Source organism: Mesoplodon bidens (genome assembly GCF_964165515.1).
Source record: "Mesoplodon bidens genome assembly, chromosome: 15".
Taxonomy (NCBI): Eukaryota; Metazoa; Chordata; class Mammalia; order Artiodactyla; family Ziphiidae; genus Mesoplodon; species Mesoplodon bidens.
The window spans coordinates 85,155,174-85,175,736 of NC_138171.1; the positions used below are offsets into that span (position 1 = coordinate 85,155,174).

Genomic DNA, 20,563 nt, shown 5'->3' on the forward strand with positions numbered 1-20,563 from the left:
GAAGTGGGCAGTTAGAAACCTTATCGTTTGAAAAAGGTCAAGGCCTGGTAGCGATAAAAACGCCTAAGCAAATAAAATCACACCTGTGAGTCAGGAGAGGGTAAAGTTGCTGAACGAAAAAGGGTTTCAGATTTTGTGGGAAAACTGCTTCCCTGGGCAAGGCTCTGGGCTGCCCTGGGGCCCACCTGGTTGTGTTGAGAGAGGGTCTATTTGTTACTGCTAAGAGCTTTGAAAGCGAAATGCAGACATGGAGGAGGTTTCTGAGTGCCCAGCCCTTCCTGGCGCCGAGACGCGGATCCTCCAGAAAACCAGTGGAAATAACTGAAAATAACAGGGTTGGGTCTTAGCACATAAACGTAAGACCCACTGGCTTTATGACATTCTGCCTGGTCATTTTTGGGGGGTGAGTGTGGGGAAGAGTTTTTATTGATTTAGTAAATTGTTTGCTTGTGTAACTGAAAGAGTAAACCAAAGCGGGGGTGGGGTGGGGTGGGGGAGTGGGGGGGGTGGGATGGAGAGCACCAAGTTGCAAATTCCATCACTAATAATTGTATGACATCAATAAAAGCAAAATACTAAATACTCATCCTCTTTGAAAAACATTCACAGTTTCACACAGGACGCCACAGCCAGCTTCACTGCAAAATATACTGTTATTCCATTTAGGAAAAGCCAATCCCACAGACCTTGTACAGAATAAGTGGACTAGTTAAAGGATGTGTGTAGATACATCCTGTCCTTAGTAACCAGAAAAAAGCCGTTAGAATCCTATCTGTTTCCCTTCTGTGGTTTTGTTATAGTTTCGGAATAGACAGAGAGATTAAATTAAATATGTGATCACTCTCCTTCTAACTACTCCCTAGAGGACTGGACGCTATTTTTATTCCGAACATGCTCCAGTTGAACTTTGCAAATCCTGCTCCCCAGTGAAGATTCTGCAGCCTCGGGGGAAAGCAAGCTTACCTCCTTGTAAGGTGTACTCGGTCACGGCCCTGCTGAAGACGCCCAGGCCGGCCCCATTGTAGGCGGCCACCTGTATCTCATATTGTGTCCAGATGATGAGCTCCGTCACCAGGCAGTAGCTGACCTCGGGGCTGGTGATGTTCCTCTGCTGGTACTCTCCGGGCAGGCCAGCCAGGCGGTACCTGCGGTGGACCCAGGGGAGATGACTTGAGCAAGGAACTGGGTTTACCTGAGGTCACTCCACACGGTTAGAGGAAAGCGGAAATAAAAACAAGAGTAAAGCCAAGAGGTCAGCCCCAGACGACACCGCTTCTACTTCAACCGCTAAAAAGGTGTAACCTAATCTCACAGTGATTATAAGCTCTGGGCCAACAGAACTGACATTTCAACTATGCTAGGGTTCAGGGAAGATGCTCGCTTTTGGAGTGCCAGTTGTCCAGGGAGTTCAGTGACTTAAGGCCCCAAATTCCAGACGTGATTTCTAGCGGGGTGTGGCTATACATCTGTCTGAGCGACCCCCTCCTCCTGTGATTGAGATGAGGGAGGGAAGGAGGTGAGCAGTACGCGGCCTCTCGGTGTCCCTGGGCTGAGCTCCCCTCTGGGCTTGCTCACGAAGTCCCGCAGTCGGAATGAGTGCTTTCCAAAGGCATTCACCCTCCTAAAATGCTAGGCCAGCGCTAAGTATGACAAATGGCTTTTTAGGGGACCTGTAAGAGTGTGGTGTGTAGGCTCTTTAGTGGACTAAAGGCAGAGGTTTGAAGTTGTATTTATTTAAAACAGCGACATACACGGCTCTGGACACAGAAAACGTATTAGCTAGGACATTGCTATTTGTACAATGAAAGGACTGCTGTAGTGTTGTTTTGAGTAGTGAATGTTTTCCACAATTGCATGTGTAGAAGTGAATCAGTTGCCCTGGGTGAACCGAGGGGCATGCGCAGTGGGCGTAACTTCCTCGGTCATCGGGCAGCTTCCAAAAGCACGGATTTCTATCCACGAGCTGGTTCTTGCCTCAGGAAGACGTGGCTTTGATGCTCCGTGGGGGAGGGAAGAGATGGAGGAGAATACGAACCCAGAGCAGCGGCAGGAGGAGACCATCCACTCTCCACAGCGGGCTGGGGTCTCCAGGCCCCTCCTGGACGCTGAGCAAGCCTGCGGGGTCCCACTCAGTCATCTGCGCCGTCCCCAGGGGCGCAGCATCTGGATGCAGGCGGCCCAGCACACCAGCAAGGCTGCCACCCTCGGAGGAGAGAAGGAGCCCCGAAGTTCAGGCCTGGGATGGAAACAGCCCTCCCACAAGAACAATGGCTGGACAGGCAACCCGTGAAAATCAGGATTTCCTGAGACTAGTCTTTTGTCCCTTCCTGCTACAGGCCACGTGTACGCGGTGAGGACTGCGGAGAGGAAGCAGAAACGCTGGAGAGCCGGCCAGCCGTGAAGAGCATGAAGGCCCAAGGCCTCCCCGACTCCCACCTGAAAGGAGCCGCAGGACGTGGGCCCCGCGGTGGCCCTGGCGACGGTCAGCGGTGCTCTGCGACGGGCCAACGTGGAAGTTAACGTATCAAAACCCCATTTGTGCTTCACCGTCCATCAGCTTCCGATCCTACTCAACCGGCGCTCCTTTTCTGAACTACCTGCACCAAGTGTAGGTGCCATGCACAGCATGTTAAGTTCATCCATATGACAGGACGGTCTGTCTTCCAAGCAGGGGACAACAGGGGGAAGGCTTGGTGTGGAATAACCCGCGTACCAGATATTTCCCATCTACGAAACATACACTTTTAAAATAAATGGCACTGAGACAATTAGACGGCCATTTTGAAACAGGTACATTTGGCTTCACACCCACACCAGACCCCAGAGTAACCTGGCACGTGACTGGTGCCCAGGAGCATGGGTAACCAACATGGCACAAGCTGGGCACGGCTGCTGAAGAGCTCACTCCACTATCTGGTACACATTCCAGGGAAAAGCAAAGCAATCAGCTCAGAAGACATAGGTTGGGAAGAAGACAACGTGCTGGGTGGCCTCAAGAAAATTCTTAAGGTCCCTGAGCCTTGCTTCCCTCCTCCCTAAACTGACAGAATCATGACGGCATCTCACAGGCTTGTTGTAAGAATAAAATGAAACAGTGGGTGCACAGGAGGTGTGACGGTGTAAAGCACCCCCTAAACACTTCTCTTTTGGAAACACTGCTCTTGTAGGAAGAATCCTAAGAGAGGACACCGAGTTCTGAGAAGCCAAGCCTGCTGCACACCTTCTCCCAGGCCCGTCTGTATGGGGTTGTGTGTGACATGCTGCAGAATCCACATCTTGGAGACGGCAGCTCTCCCTTGGAGGCAGGCAGCTTGGTCCACTCTGACCACCGGCTCAGGGTGCTTTTGTAACATTCATGGGATGTCTGGGAAGGTCATAATTAATAACAGAAGTGCAGGGCGTTGTCCTCTGACTGGCCGGATACGTTGCCCGGGAGACCGTCTCAGAGAGAACGAGATGATTTTTTACATGGAAATAAACAGGAGAATGTTTTTAAAGGACGTAACCCCCATGCTGCTCTCAAAGCAACACCCTGCCCATTATTATAAATATTTTATTACTGAGCACACACTCTAATTCTTATGGCCAGAGCCACAGCAGTGATTTATTTCCATTTTGTTCTTCCGTGGATCGCTCTGTTTATCTGACATGGAGACTTGTGCCCCAGAGGGTACACACTTGTAAACGGAGCTGATTTGCAGATGGGAGGATTATTCGGAAATGTGTCCAAGCAAAGTCGCTTTGGCCCGGGTCTTCAATTGCTGAAAACTTGGATGTTCACAGGCCTTGGGTAGCGCGCCCTCCTCTTAGGGCTTTCTTGATTTCAGCCCCTGCAAACACAGATGCCCTCTTTTCCAGAGCTCGGCTCTACTGACACCATCACAGAAAATCCTTTTAACACTCGTAATCCCGCAAAATAGAGAAATGTGCAGTCCCTGATGGGGCCTCGCGACATCAGAGAGATTTCGTTATTAAACTCTGTGCCCCGGGCCTGGTTCTGTGGGCTGACTTTTAAAGTCCTTACTTGGCAGCCGGAGCCCAAGGAAACTTTTCCTCCATGTGCTCAAAAAGAGACAGGCAGCCTGGATGACAAGCCTGGGAAGGAAGGGCTGGTCCAGGAGGGGAGGCCAATTATTTTCGTTAGTTGATAAGCACGGAACAAGGGTGACAGCTGGGGTGAGCAGGGAGGGGCAGGAACGTGACAGAAAACCCCAGCCTCTAGCAGGGGGAAGCGCCAGGCTGCTTTCCCCAGGGAAATGGGATTGTCTGGAAGCATCCACAGGACCAGAGTCCACAGGCGCCCCCTGCCCGCAGGGGACAGATCCACGGTGTCCCCTTTGAAACGGGGAAGGACGGCCAGGGGCGCAGAGACCAAGGGGGCCCTGAGTGCTGGTCAGTCCTCCAGCCCCCGTGCACCCCTGGGGATGGCCGCACTTGAACCTCTTCAGGCAGATAATGATCTGGCTTGTGTTCAGAGGATGATTCATATGCTCGAGGAAAAACTCCAAAAGAGCGGTGGAATGGTTGTGACAGGTAAATATTACACGCATAAAGATAAACATGTATGAAACCATGAGTGGGTGATTACATAAATACATAGGGAATGAGCTACCTCCCATATGCAAAGACACGGAGTTAAAGAAGCAACTCTTTCATAATTTCTTACATTGATCTAAGAGACTATAATTCTCCACTTAAGACCTCTGTTAACCTGGTATTTTCTGATCACACTTTTACAAAGGGCACGGGCTGGGCATCTGGAGGACGGTAATGACGGACACCCATGGTCCCTGCCCCGTAAGGCTGGTAACAGATACGGCCACAGCTGCACGGTCCATTAGAAGAGGTTTAATGGTTATCCTTTTAATACTTCTTTACTTTTTTCTTTCTACTTGTGTCAACAAACCACTCAAATGATCACTTTTGCTGCAATCTTAAAACTAGCAGTAGTTTTGGCAAAGCAGGTTCCTTCTGTCAACACAGCCAGTGCTGGTACAGTTCACTCAATGTGCTCAGAAGCCTAACGCCCCTCCCCACGGGGGCAGAGACAGCAAACCGGCCACTCTTGGGCCACATCTGTTCTGTGGCTGTGAGGGTCTGGCCTGCCCTGTGTTTCAAAATATGTTGATTTCATTCCCAATTTTTAAAAATTGTGAGAATGTGTGTAAAAAGCTGGATTTTAAAATTTCTTTGAAACGGGAAAACCTGGCAATTCTAAACAACATACTAGCATGGTAAAAACTGGCTTATAATTATATCAACCGCATTATTACTAATTAAAAATTGTTATACTTAATAATGCATGCCCCTGGTGAAAACTTAAGAGTGAAAGGATTTACAATGAATAAGCACACCTTGCCCTCAACCCATAATATTCCCCTCCATTCTTCTGCCAAAATGCGACCCCTGATAGCGGTTTCTTGCATGTGCGCGTCACGGCTGGACTGCAGAGCCTGTCCGCTGAGGCTGCCCACAGGCGCCTGTTCTCACTGGTCGGCCGCCGTCTCCACCAGTCCCTAGAGTCTCGCTGCTGGCCTGAGTCTCTCGATTACTGTTGGGCTCCTACAGACATTTGAGTTTGCGACCTGAGCAAAACAGACACTTGACTCTCTATAAGGACAGTCTAAAAATGGCCAACCACTGGCTACTTGCCTGAGGATGTACCCACGCAGCACCCCGTTGTGCTCTGTTTCCGGGGGCGGCTGCCACTGGACCATGATGGACTGATTGGTGCGCCCACTGGCCACTATATTTTTCGGGGGAGCACTGGGTGGCTCTTCAGGGAGCATCAACCTAAAGAAAAGAAGTCAGGGAGGGGAAGAGAGGTCAGCCCCAGGAGCGAAGGGTCCTCGTTTGTATTCTCTATCTTGCTGAATCTTGAGCCTAAGTATTTACTCAAATCGAGCAATGAATAAAGCAAAACGCACAGCTGATCAAACTGAAAGGATGTGCATGAAATAGTTACAAAAAATCAACATAATAGAAAATCAGTTCAGCAAGCAACAAGAAAGACGTGGGAGGTGACCTTATTGACGTGGGAGGTGACCTTATTCTGTTTGAACGGCCCGTGGTACCTCTGCTCTTTGAAGGATCACAGGTGTGAGTGGGGCAGCTCACAGGCCGCAGTCCGAGGCTCCTTCCCCATTGTTTCCTTCGGCTCTTTCAATATGTCTCATATCAAACTCCCACATTTTGAAAAAGGTCATTTAGATCTCTCAACTCTTCTACAGCACAAGCCCATTAAGAGCTCAGGTTGGCTTGGGAGGGCACATTGAAACAGGATGAAGCCCTTTCCCCACGTCACATCTGAACAGGCTTGAAAGCAGCCGCCTGGCCTGGGGAGGTGGGGTTGGTGCGGGGGACAGCACCAGGACCACCAGGGAAACGCCAGAGCTCACTTGGCTTCCTGCCAATGCCTGCTCAGTGTTTACCTGTCAAGACAGTGGCACCAGCTCCCACCTTGCTGGCGGCCAGGTACACAAAGGGCATGGAAACACCGCAAGCTCTTAATCTCATGCATACAGAGGGCGGTGCGGTTGGGAATGATTTACGTTGGCACAGCCAGAGCACCACAGAAGCCTAAGAAACTCCCCCTGGCAATTAAGGACCCCCTGGCTAGGCCGGCGAGCCACTGTGCTTCCTCTCTGCTTCCCCCAATGTGACTAAGGGGTGGTGGCGGATGGCCTAACTCGATGCTTCCATGGCTCCCCGTGCCTCTCCAAGGGGTGCGTGTCACACACCTGCTCGTCTCTGCGCTGTACTGGCCCTTGCCCACTTGGTTCACGGCGCACACCCTGAATTGATAGGTACGAGCCGGGGTCAGGCCACGCACGGTGACGCCTGTCATCTCGGGGCCAACGTGTGTCAGATGCACTTTCCATGGAGAGTCTGAAAGAGCGAGCAAAACAAGGTCAAGCCTCTCCAAGCACATGTCTGAGTGACGGTAAGTGAGTGCAAGGTGCGTTCCCATAGATCAGCTCATTTGCTGACCAGGCAGGTGGAGTGGACGGCTCCACTGAACAGGTGGGCAAACCGAGGCTCGTGGTCCCGTGGGGAGCAACCGGCGAGCCCGGCTTGGAACTCGGGGTCCCCACACCGGGTCCAGCGGGCCTCCTGCTAACCCCATGCTGCTGTCAGCAAGGAAAGGGGTTTTCTGGTTCAACCTGCGTGTGGCCGTTCACATGGAGCCCAATATCCCTCATTCCTGTGTTCGATATGTAACGGGAAGAAGGTCTCTGTGAGCTCACATGGCAGATTGCAGATTTGTCTCCCAGAAAAGGATGCTGCACATGTCACCAAATGATAAATAAAACCTATAGTCATTAACATTTTAATAAAAGAGGAAATGAGCATGATAAAGACAGATGGGCTGTGCATTCTGCAACCCATCTGCGTGGCAACTCATTACACTGCCACACCCCTGAGCGGCTCTGGCTGGAGAGACAGGGAATGAAATTCACAGTGGGTTTAGAATATCTCTGCTCCCAGCTTTGCGGCAGGCGTGGAAGAGTGACTCTGTCAGCCAAGCGGGCTCTTGCCTGCAAGGCTTCAGAAGGTTCTGTCGGCTCCGACACTTTAGTGGGACTTTCTCTATAGAGTTTAAACCGGCTTTTTGGCCCAGTCATTCCGTGCAGGGATGCCCTGGGACGAACAAGTGCCCTCTGTCAGTTCCACTCAGAATTGCTGTGACCCTGGACTACATTTTCAAGTTATCAGTGAAGCGAAACGTAGGTGCTGGGGACTGACCCGTAGGAAATCAAGCTGCCTGTCTTATTTCTTGCAAGTGGTGCTAAGCATTTGAACATATAACAGCCAAAAGGCGATGCAACCCAAGTGTCCATCGATAGGTGAATGGACAAACAGAATGTGGTCCATCCATACAACAAAATATTATTCAGCCTTGAAAAGAAAAGAAATTCTGACACCTGCTCCAACATGGATGAACCCTGAGGACATGATGCTGAGTGAAATAAGCCAGTCCTCGAAGGACACATAATGTAATATAATTCCACTTAAATGAGACACCTAGGGAACAGATGTATATGTATAACTGGTTCACTTTGTTATAAAGCAGAAACTAATAAAAAAAAAACCCAAAAAAACAAAAAAACCACAATCATATACTAAAAAAAAAAAATGAGACACCTGGAGTACACCGGGGGCTGGTTGGGGGGGACTGGAGTTAGTGTTGAACGGGGGCAGAGTTTCAGTTTTGCGAGACGAAAAGACTTTTGGAGATGACGGTGGTGATGGCTGCACAACGGCGTGATTGTACTTAACACTACCGAACTGTACGCGCCAAAGTGGGTGAGATGGAAAATTTCATGCTATGTGTATTTTACCACAATTAAAAAGTTTAAATGCTGGGAATTGCACATAACACAAGGGGGATAACACATGACTCCTGAGACCGATGAGTATGAAACAAGGGAAGGGCGCCGACGCATCTGGCGTAGGCCCGGCTCCGGCAGAGACTATGCCGGGCGTTCCTGTTTTCACCCCAGGCCCCCTCTCCGCCCTGCCCACCCTGCCTGTGCCCTGGAGGGCCTGCCTGGCAGGGAGGGCTCTCCCCTACTCACTGGAGGTTGCCCCAGACTGTCTGCATTCTTCTCCCCAAGGTCCCTGCTCTTCTCACAGCGCAGCCCTGCACAATCTCTCCCCCCGGCTCTGGGCTCCCCTCGCCCCCGTGACCACGGGTGATCCCGGCTCTGCCGCTCCCCCTCGTGAACTCCCCCTCGATCATTCTAAGTCAGGGGTGCTGCCTGCTCCTGCGGGGGCCCTGCCACACGCACTGAAGAGAACACGTCTTCCATCCCTCCCTCTCTTCCTGCAGATTACAGGGTCTGTAAGCGCACACTGCTCACCTGCTCAGTCAGGTACAGAGTGAACCGTGGCAATTTCAGACAGAGGCAAAGTCAGGAGGACAGTGGTCGAGCCCGTGGACTGAAATGTTTAATCGCACAGGAAAGGGGCAGAGGAGCGCCCCGGACGCCTCCTTCCCACCCAAACTCAGCCCCACGCGATTCCCTGACTCTCAGCCATTTGTTCACGCAGAGTGTAAACAGCTCCTGAAAGTGTAGCCTGAGTAGTAGGAGCTGCTGCCCAGTTCGATTCGACAACAGGGCCTATTAATCTGCTCTAGACCCTGGGGCTCTGCTCAGTTCTCTGGTTGTATCTATAGGATTTTTTACTTATTCTTTTTCCTCTCCTACTAGAAGATAAAAGATCTGGCAGGAAGAGAGATTAAACTGAAAACTAATACAAATGAACCCAATCCATGTCATGGGCACTCTGATTTGTACTAAAAAAAAAAAAAAAAGGGGTTTAGGAAGGTTTTGCTCACTAACAGGCTTTGGAATTGCAGACTTGCTGAGAAGTGTTAAAATTTAAATAGCGAGTCTGTTCCTGACAGTCAACAGGCAAAATCCCTTTAAAAGATTCTTCTCCCAGTCCTCACAAAAGAGTATTACAAGATGCTTGTCTTAGGGCTGGACTGTAGAAGGATCTTTTGATAAAGGAACCCATCCCATAAAAGTTTCAATAGCTGTTTTGCACCCCTTCGGGGATGCCCCTTGCTCCTCTAATCTAGAAGTCTAAAGGAATTTTAGTCTTCCCCGGCCAGGCTATTAAACAAACCTCTGCTCCACAGACGGGCGTCACTAATCTTTCTCTTGGTTCAGGCGCCCAGAAACCACGAGGCGTTAATCACCCCTCCACTCTGTCTGTTGGTTAAAAAGCTGGTGGCTTTCAATCTTCCCAAATGTACTGGCAGCTTTTTTCGATTAAAAAAAAAAAGAGCATCACCATTTTCTCAATTAAAGGTACTTGAGGAAGGAAAATGCTTTCCAAAGAAAACTTTCTTAATTGCCAAAGGAACCATTATTATTATTAATAATAATACCTCACATTTGTGCGGCTGTTTGAAGTCTGGAAGCGCTTTCACATCTGTAACCACACGAGTCCTCTCGGGAAGGAGGTATTATCTCTCCGCTTAACAGACGGAGAAATCAGGACTCAGGAAGTTTAAGTAACTTCTCCCAAGCCTTACGGGCTGTCACTGCCTAGGCTCCTGGATGGTCCAGCATCACTGAGAAAAGAGCAGCCGGGCCTCCAGTGTTGCCCTGTGAGACGGGGTACAGGATATCCAGAAGCACCCGGGAAGTGCTGACACCCACGCACACCCCAAGAAAGCACACAAAACCAAGAGCTGAATGTGTCTGGGCAATAAAGAAGATGCAGAAACCAATTAAGTGACACCAGGAGGAAGCGGAGAGCCAAATCCTGGACTTGGGACATTCAACAAGCAAGTGTCCTGGCCTGTACCCCAGGCGAGAGCCGGGAGGAAGGCAGGCGGGGGCTAAAAGCAGGGAAAGTCGGTTAAGAGACGAGAGAGACAAAACCACCAACACAGCAGATGGACCTTGTTTGGACCCTGATTCAAGCAAATCAACTGTGAAAGGACTTTTAAAAAAAACGATGAGGGACACTTAAATGTGGACTGAGTATAAGGTGATATTAAAGATTCCATTAATTTTGTTAGGTACAATGTCCTCTTTTGAGCTATTTACTGAATTACTTAAGGATGAAATGACAAAATCTCTGGGATTTCTTTTAAAATACTTTAGCAAAAAAGGTAGGGAACTGATGAAACAAATGTGGTAAAATATTAATGGTTTTTGAAACCAAATACAAGAATACTCTGTACCTTTGTGCGTATTTAGTACTTTTCCTAACAAAAAGTTTTTAGAAAGTGACTATTTTGTCGCTACATTGCCAGCAGTGCACATTATAACTGTCTTAAATTGGACATTTGATAGATGAAAATATATGATTTCACTGCTGCTGTACCTTGTATTTTTTTACGTGGATGAGAATGAACATTCTTTCATTAAAATAACTTCCCCCAGGTTACAGAGTGAGTTAAGTGGAAAATTAAGATGCAAATTAATTTTTCTAATTGTAATTCTACTGCTGATTTGGCTACAACTGTCTGCATATTGTGTCTCCTGAAATATAAACATCATAAGTATTGTAATAATAATGGCTCCCCATTTAAATAGCCACCCACGAGATAAGCTCCATTCGAATGCATTTAATTCACTGTTGGATCCTCAGCACCTAGAAGACTGCGTGACCCACCGTAGGAACTGGATTCCTCCCTGTTCTAGGGAAGCACCTGCTGTTCCCCAGGCACTGGCGATGCCTCCATCGGGGCGCATCCAACCTCCACAGTTACCCGCGGCAGGTACGAGCTTCCCCATTCACACCCGAGAAACGGAGGCACAGACTATGGCCTGATCTTTCCACCTTGTGGAAACTCCCGGATAAGCCCAATGTTGTTCTTTTGACTTCTTGTAGCTGCTTAGCATTAAAGCAAGGAAGCCGAGGGCTCGGTCACAGAGATGATTCAGAAGAGGAGCTATTCTCTTGGACCGTCGCCTTCGAGGGTCCAGCAAGGTCACACTCATCACTCTCCTTTCCCGCCCCGGCCTGGCTGTGTAGACGCTGAATGCAAGTGCTCTGGGTTTCTGAGGCTGAGAGTGCACACTCAGGACAGGGGCCACAGAGAATGCGACCCTAGGCACAAACTCAGTTACAGTCCCCGACGTTTACAAAGCCTGCCTGACCCACATCAACAGCAGCAAGCTGAGAACAGGCACCTGGTGGGATGGGACGTGAGGAGAGGGCGCTTCGCCTCAGTGGGCTCCCTCCCCCAAAGCCCAAACTCCAGTCTAACCACGAGAGAACGCTCTGACAAACCCCAATGGAGTGGCAGAATGCCTGACCTGCCTTCTCGAGCTGTCACCGTCATCAAAACCAGGGTAAGTCTGAGAAACTGCCCGGCCAAGAGCAGCCCAAGGAGACACGGCCCCTCAATGTGACGTGGTGTTGGATGGGATCCTGGGACAGAAAAAGGCATCTGCAAAACGTTGAGGAAACCCGAGTAAAGCATGGCCTTCAGGGAATAACCATATGCCAATATTAGTTCACTGATTGTGACAAATGTCCCTCACAAAGGCAAGATGTTAATAAGAGGGGCAACTGAGCATGGGGTCCAGGGAGCCCTCTATCTCCACAATTATCCTGTAAACCAAAAAGTGTTCTAAATAAAATGTTTACCGAGGGGGGAAAAGCCAGTCAGTTAATGGCTCGGCAGGGCCAGGAGGAGGGGGGCAGGTGTGGGGCCTGCACTGCAGAGCCCGGGTGTCCGGCGCGAGGAGAGGTCAGGGCTGGTGTATGAGGACACCAGCAGGCACGGCGCTCACCAGCTGCACGCGGAAAGCCCGGATTTAAGCCACTGGGATTCTTCTGGGGTCGGAGCTCTGGAGGGTGGGCTGTCCTAGACGTGGCTCACAGGAACCTCTCGTGTTTGGGGACCTGCTGCCTTTGGGTGGAGTGAAAACAAGGGGCCGGGCCCTCCACGGGCTGCAAACAGTGGTCACCCAATGCCCTCATGGTGGACCCCGTGGCCCCTCCAGAGGGACCTTGAGCTCTTGGCCCCCATCTGCACTGGCCCTGCCCAAGGTCCCAGCAGGGGTACTTTCAGCTTTGAATGGTTTTTCTTAACCAAAGCTCCAAAATTACATAAGCTATAAAACCTGGGTCTATCCTGAGAACTGTACATCCATAGAGTAATACAAAAAGGTAAATTTTATTTTTATACATATACACACATATATATGTATGTATCTCATGAAAAAAGTAATATAAGTTCATTAACAAAAATTTTCTTTGGAAAATAAAGAGTAGGAGAAAAACATGAAACAAAACAAGTACAGGGGGCTTTCCTGGTGGTGCAGTGGTTGAGAGTCTGCCTGCCGATGCAGGGGACACGGGTTCGTGCCCTGGTCCAGGAGGATCCCACATGCCGCAGAGCGGCTGGGCCCGTGAGCCATGGGTGCTGAGCCTGTGCGTCCGGAGCCTGTGCCCCACAACGGGAGAGGCCACAGCAGTGAGAGGCCCACGTACTGCAAAACACAAAACAAAAAAACCCCCCAAAAACAAGTACAGGTCAATATTACAGTTGTTGTCTAAACCATTCTCATGATTTTTCAAGTGCTTTGTGTAATTATTTTCAAGTTTTTCAGAGACTCTGACCTATACTTCAGTGTTCAGCTGAACGAGTTATTGACATTAGTGTGGCGGGATGAATCACGTTCGCTTGTCTATATTAAAGCACCCTCAGATTATCGTCATCGTGTCAACAGAGACACAGTGTCAAAGCCCAGACACACAAATAATCTCAACCTCCACAGAGCGAGGCCGCTCGGGCGGAGGCTGTGGAATGGACCCCACTCCAAGCGGCTCATCTGATCCGGGCGGATGGGAAAAGCCAGAGGCAAGCACACCCAGGGCTACGGAGCAGCCTCTCTTGGTTTCTTCACAGCTCATCTCGACGTTGAAAGAGAAGCCCAGATAATAGCAAGCTCTGAAAGGTTAAATGAGATCCTTCTGCAGGATTCTGGATAAAAAGTTATTAAAAGAATGAAAGGAATATAATTTGTAGGGACACTTGAGAATTGCAAGCTTGAGCTGGCAGAAATAACATTTTTAGAATGGACCGTAATCTTGAGAGAAGACCATGAGGTCTTCCATGATTCTGTCGAGGCATTAAACATACCTAAAACGAGCGAATCGAAACACAATTTTGAAAGGATGTTGTGACCCAGAGCTACTCATGGAATCACGGGGGATAAGTATGAGGTCACAGGAGGGCCAGGCCACTCCCCTAAGGATGGATGGGGTGAGAGACTCAGACTAGTCAGACGTCGTCACTGGACCAGGAGAAAGAGCGGGAGAAGTGGATGGGTACTTTCTGCCTAAGACAAAAGCCCAAAGAGCACAGGCTAAAATAGTTGCACATCTTTCACTTGGGGAAGGCTTTCTCTGCTGCATCTGTCTTTAGAGAAGCAATAAAAGTCTGTGGGGTCAGAGTTACAATGTACCAAGTTTTGCCTTAGGAGTTAAGAACAAAACAGTTGAGCATTTAAGGAACTAAATGAAATTCTCTGCTAAGAACTATGGCCAGAGTGATGCCAAGAATAGGCTTTGAGACCTTCGGCTGTTCACATCCAAGGGACTGGGCCTCCTGAGCTGTTGTTAAGACACCAAATGTGCCCCAGGCGTGGGCTCACGGGGCGACACAGTACTGGGAAGAGTGTGGTCTCTGAACTGGAGAAGCCGTTTGCATCAGAGGAGACACTGGCCACAGAGGTTGGACATGGGCAGTGGACAAATGCAGAAGCGGAGGGCAACTGGGGCAGGAGACAAGTCTTGGTGGCAGGGAGCCCCACACGGTGGGCTGGGGACAGGTCCGACCTCGGCTGGCCGGCGACCTCGTGGAAGCAGCTGAGCCGGCCTCGGGGAAGACACGCGGCCGGGCCACCCTGCTCTGCACCGGGCGTCCCCGCGCAGGAAGCCGCGTCCCTCTGGGGGACGGGCTTGGGAAGGCAAGGACCCACAGGGGCCGTGCGGCCCCTCGGCTGCCCTGCCCACCTCCTCATCTTGCCCGAGGGCAGGGAGCCAAGGGGGCAGGACCCCAACCCCCACCCCGCCTCAGCCCCTCTCTGGGCCTACGACACAGCAACGCGACAGGGAACGACTGTGACACGCGCTGTCTTCCTGGATGGATTTTAAAATGGGAGCAAGTGCTTTTAACGTGAGGCTCAACATGCAAAAACCCACAGAAAAGTGCGCGAAGACCGAAACCACTTCTCACACTCCAAGGCTTTTAGCAAGTACCCGTGTGAGATGTGTGTCACAGACGGATGAAAACGATCTGAAGCGTACAGAACAAAGTCTCTGTGCCACTCAGGCAAGCAAAGCAGCGCAGAGCCCAGCGTCAGCTCTGGAGCCGCTAACAGCGAGGCGGGAGAGGGTGTCCCATGCTCACGGGAAGGGGCTGGCGGGCAGGCGGCAGGACAGCAAGCAGAGCCACACGGTCTCGCCATGAAGGGGCGTCTCCTCACCTCCCCGAGGACGCCCGGGGGCGCAGCCGTCGGGGTCTCCGAGAACCTTCTCCAAAAGCCAGTCATGGGCCAGCAGGTGACACAAGAAGCCCTGCTCGAGAAAGGTATCGGCACCAGAATGTTCCACGCTCCAGGAAAGACAAACTGCCCTGGCCCGTCGCTACCTGAACCCCCAAACACCATCTCAGACTCAGCAAGCGCCCGGACCACGACCTTGCAGGGCGCTTCCCGTTCCCGCGCCCGGCTTCCCGGCCATCCTCGGCCCCCTCTTCCCGGAAATTCACTCACCAGTTCAGAATAAGGGCCCTTCCCGCCCCGGGCCCTGGGCCCCTGCCCTCTGCCGCCAGGACGAGAGCTGCCGGCACAGCACCGCCGGCCCAGCTCCGCGGGGCAAGCTGCCAGGCTCTGCTTCCACGTGGGGCTGCTCAGTGGCGCTGCACGGCCCTCTGCGGCTCGCCCCTCAGCCTGGCATCATTCTGTCCTGCGTGAGTGTGTGTGTGTGTGTGTGTGTAGAGACAGAAAGAGAGACCTCCTGCTGTTAAAGACCTTCTAAAGTGAAATATGCATGAAACTGGATGATGAAATGAAAATTAAACAAATCCAAAATCACTAAGGAGAAGAAGCCAGAGAGATGTTCTAACACCTGGGGGACTTAGGAAGCTCAGCTAAGCACTCGGTTTAGCTTTGGGTTCCCTGTTGACTAAGGGAACAAAGCAACACTCTGGATGTGGGGTTTCAAAAGGGAGGGAGACGCAAGAGGGAAGGGATATGGGAACAGAGGTATATGTATAACTGATTCACTTTGTTATAAAGCAGAAACTAATAAAAAATAAAATAAAAAAAAAGGAAGCCGCTAAGTCGCCCGGGAGAACCAGCAGCCTCTTGACAGCAGTGCTGCCTGCTGTGTGGACTTCTCCACGTGTCAGAGGCAGCGAAGGTTCAGAGGATGTAGGAACGTCCTTCCAACCTGACAGTTCTCGCACAGCTTTGGAAAAGACGAAGAAAGGTATTAACTTATGGAAGACAGTGTTTCTTTCCAAGTTAAGGAAAAAGACATTGATTTCAAGTCTGAGGCTCGGGAACCTCATATTGATGACCAGGTCCCTCAGAGTCAGCTCGAAACCTGTCCAGAGGCAGGACCTTGGGAGTTCATGGCAGAGCTGCGAGCCTACAGGGGATTCATATAGCGAATTCTCCTGCATAAATTGTAGGGTATTGCTAAATGGAATTTAAAAAAAAAAACAAACTTGCTTAGAAAGAAGAAACATCCCTACATACATTTTAAAAAACCCTAAGAACCAGGAATGGGAGGAACGTATTATAGGATGAGAAACGGCTGTTTCAAATCAGTATCGCGTTCATTTATATGAAGTTCAAATGGAAGTCGGAAGAGTGCTTGCCTTTGAAGGAGGAAGACTGGAAAGGGACACAGGGAACTTTCTGAAATGTTGAAAATGTTTTGTATCTTGTTTAAGGTATGAGCTGTGTGCTGTATATGTATTTGTCAAAACTCAATAAACAACAAAAATATCAATATCATACATAACAGTAAAATCCTCATAGACATCCCACTGAGATCAGATAAACAACGACTATGCCAATTACCTTTACTTTTTAAAATTATTCTAATTGACCCAGTAAGATATAAAAGCAAAAGGAGGGCTTCCCTCGTGGGGCAGTGGTTAAGAATCTGCCTGCCAATGTAGGGGACACGGGTTCAAGCCCTGGTCCAGGAAGATCCCACATGCCATGAAGCAACAAAGCCTGTGCGCCACAACTACTGAGCCTGTGCTCTAGAACCCACGAGCCACAACTACTGAGCCCACACACCACAACTACTGAAGCCCTCACGACTAGAGCCCGTGCTCCGCAACAAGAGAAGCCACCGCAATGAGAAGCCCTCACACTGCAATGAAAAGTAGCCCCCCCTTGCTGCAACTAGAGAAAGCCCACGCACAGCAACGAAGACCCAACACAGCCCAAAAAAGTACATAAATAAGAGGATTAACATAAATAATTTTTAAAAAACAAAAGCAAAAGGAAACAAAACATTTTTACTATTTGGAGAAGATATGATTGTCTACCTTGAAAACTAAAAGGATCAACTGAAAAATATTTATAATAATAATAAACAAATACCTAAACATCAATAGCTTTCCTATGTTTCAACAATGAATAACTCTTTAGAAGATGAAATGGAAAGAAAGTCCTATTTACAGTAGAAATAAGACAAAATCTTAGGGCAACTGTAACAAATAAAGTATAGAACCTATGGGTATAAACCTGCAAACTTCACTAAGCAATATAAAAAAATAGCTGAAGAAATGGAGAAGCATATTATTTTTCTGGATGGGAAGACAGAATCACCAAGAAGTCAGTTCTCATAAAACTTATCATAGGTTTAACATGATTAAAAAGTCAATGTGATGATTTTCAAAATTTGACAAAATAATTCCAATTTTTTTCTGGAAGACTAAACAGGTGACGAGAACTAACAAAAATTCTGCAAAGATGAGGGGAATGCTTTATCAGTTATTAAACATATTTTGGGACTAAAGCAATCAAAATATTATAGAACTGGCAGATAATCAGGTGATGAATCAATGGGTCCAAACAAACTCCACAGACTTTTACATAAACAGGTCCCCTTAATATACGAAAAAGGCACTTCATAAATAAATGGATTATTTGATAAGTCATGCCGAAAATAATGGGGTCATTTGGAAGAAATAAAAGGTCACATGTCAGATTACTTACATCTAAATTCCAGATGAATTAAAGAGTTAAATGTATTAAACCTTAAAGCTTTACAAACAAGATGAAAACTTATAAAAATATATGTTATGCTTGATAGTGTTGAAATATCCAAACATAAAAGTGATGAAAGAAATCATAAAGGAAAACATCAGTAGATTTACTACATAATAAACCCTTCTGTATGTCAAAAAGTAATACACAAAAATTAAGGGTAAAAAAACAAATTGAAAAAATTCTTGCCACAAATGACAGGAAAATCCCTAAGGCCTTGGTAGAAAAATAGGGAAAAGGAAACTGACAGATGATAGCAGGGGAAGCACGAAAAGCAACCAACTTGGAAAATGTGTTCAGCACGACCAGAAATCAAAGAATGAAAGTGAAATAACTGTAAGACCTGAACTCAAGGCTCAGAGCCGTGAATCTTCTCAATGAAAACACAGGGAAATATCTTTGCAAACTTGGAGTAGGAAAAAATTATTAAAGAGTTTCCTTCCAGATATTTTGCTTAGTTTTGGTTTCCTGCCTGTGCTGATTCTCTAAGGGCCGACTTTGCCTGCTGGGCAAATCAGCACGGCTGCCCTGCATGTGGGGGCAGGAGTCTGGGGACAGCACTTCCCGGAGAGGACAGTTCCCAGAGGAGGTGCTACAAAGGAGCTGGCGGAAGACGGAAGGGCAGGACTGGGGAGCTGAGCAAAGGTGCAGTGGCGCCGTTGGGTGCGCTCAGGGAGCTTCGAGCAGAGCCCTGATGCTGAAGCATGAAAAGCACAGCAGTGAGTGGCTGGAGATAAATCTGGAGAGGCAGGCGGGGGTCAGGTGATCAATGGCGCTATTTATGTGCAAATAAGCCTGGAATCTACTCTCTAAGCAATAAGCGTTTCTATACAAGAAGGAATTAGGGCTGGCAATCTGGTTAGAAGGTGGCCTGGGACTAGTCTCAGGGCTGCTAGAAGCACAAGCACGCTTGGGGGAACCCGAGGCTCCCTGCCCAGCCCGGATGCGACGCCTGCTCTGGGGGCCTCTGCAGGGCTTCAAGCGGGGTGTGCGCTCCGCAGACACGCAGGGAACGTGGGGACTCCTGGGCGGAGGGTCTGAGGAGGCCAGATTGGGGGGATTGTACGGCGGGGCAGAGCCAGTCAGGGACAGGGCTGCTGAAATGCGGAGGGGCAGTGGATGAGACAAGACACTTACGAGGTAAAACCAACCCAAAGGGACATAGTGATGTCCTTGAGGGGGGCGGGGAGTGGGGAGGAGACAGGAATGACGTCTCTGTTTCTAACCTGGAAAACTTTGGGGGAGGGTGATGAGGTCTCCTTTGACAGTCTGAGTTTGGTGAACCTGGGGACGTCTAGGTGGGGACGTCTACATGAATCTGAGGTCTGGGCTGGAAGCACATGATGGGGAGCTGCAGCCCGTGGTGGGAGGTGACCCTCGGGGAAGGGATCACTGGGGGAAACGTGGGGAGAGAAGACCAGTGTCCTGAGCAAGGAAAACCAAGGGACACCAACACTGTAAGGGCAGGACTGGAAATGAAGTCGGATGAGTCAGAGAAAATGGTCCAAGAGACAAAAGACTGAGACGTAAGAATGAGGAGGGAGATGGAAGTCAAGCCCAGGGAGCTGAGCTGTAAGTGGAGGTGAAGAGAGCACGGGATGCAGAGAGGTCGGGGAGGAGGGGCCGAAAAGTGCTCGCTGGGTCTGTCCCGTGGAAATGATGCTACGGCTTGGGCAGAGGGGAGCAGATGGCATGAGGGGTGGAGACGATTCTCCTCTGAGGCAGAAGGAGCCAGGAGACAGGGGGAGCTTGAAGACGGAGGGCCGAGGGGTTCAGTGGTGGAGCCAAGTCCTGGAGGATGTGGCCGCAGAGGGACCAAGCGCACGGCGGGCGGGGTGCTTTCCACACACATGGGATCATAGGGATTATGTTTCTTCTTTGTGCTGTAAGTAATTTCTAAATTTTTTATTAATGAGCATATATAATTTTAATAACAAATTACAAAGGTATTTTTAATATTTTAATCAAATTTAAATATTATAAGGTATAAAGCTATGAACACTCATACCTGTTAAAAACAGTAGAACTAAACAAGATGAAATATTCTGAAATTTTCATGTAAGTATGCTTGTTACCTGCAGTGACTTAACAGGAGTCACGTGCTAAGATTTAAATAAATTAATGGGGAAAAGACTTACATTTTCTAAGTGGTCAAAGACCAAGCTTATTCTATTTTAGCAGTAAAATGCCTTAGTTAAACTCATGAAAACAGGGAAGGGCTCGGTTTGAGAATTAGTCTGAGATACAGAGATGGCCTTCCCCAAACGTCATGGAAGTTATCATGGAAGCTTGTGGCACATGCTGCCTTAGATGAGTCTGTGCGTTTCTAACACTATAGGATGCCAATGCACTCGTGTTAAAGGATACATTTTTAAAAAGGGAAAATCATGGTTCTCATCCAAATATAAAAGGAGCATGTGTCAAAGATTTTAGTTGTCGTTAATTAATGAGGGAACCAGTAAGATGTTACAATGTATCAAAAGAGAATTTGGACAACACACACACATATACCGAAATACCGACAATGAGGAATGCTAAAATGAATTTACAAATAGATGCAAAACTGACCAATAGCTACAGAGCAATAACTAAGTACTGCAGTAACCACTTATAACCAGGACACAATTCATTTGCATTTCTATGGACAAGAATTATTTGTAGCACTACAAGTTTTCTATAATCTAGAGTTGTAAAAATAGCTCAAAAACAATGAAAAGTGCAGGCCCCCAAAGCATCAGGTAACCCTGAAGGCTGCTGGATGAGACACCCAGTGACCTGCTTTTGGG

At 48.8% G+C, this 20,563-nt stretch overlaps 1 protein-coding gene across 1 annotated transcript in view; it reads right to left on the minus strand.

Moving 5' to 3' along the window:
• Positions 1–20,563, minus strand: part of SDK1 (sidekick cell adhesion molecule 1) — a gene marked incomplete at its 5' end in the record, with an annotated part of 840,176 nt that overhangs the window by 179,404 nt on the left and 640,209 nt on the right. Inside the window, 3 exons of the mRNA XM_081255449.1 lie at positions 964–1,145; positions 5,653–5,793; positions 6,741–6,888. Coding sequence (XP_081111575.1) covers positions 964–1,145; positions 5,653–5,793; positions 6,741–6,888 — 471 coding nt within the window. The remainder of the gene's footprint in view (positions 1–963; positions 1,146–5,652; positions 5,794–6,740; positions 6,889–20,563) is intronic.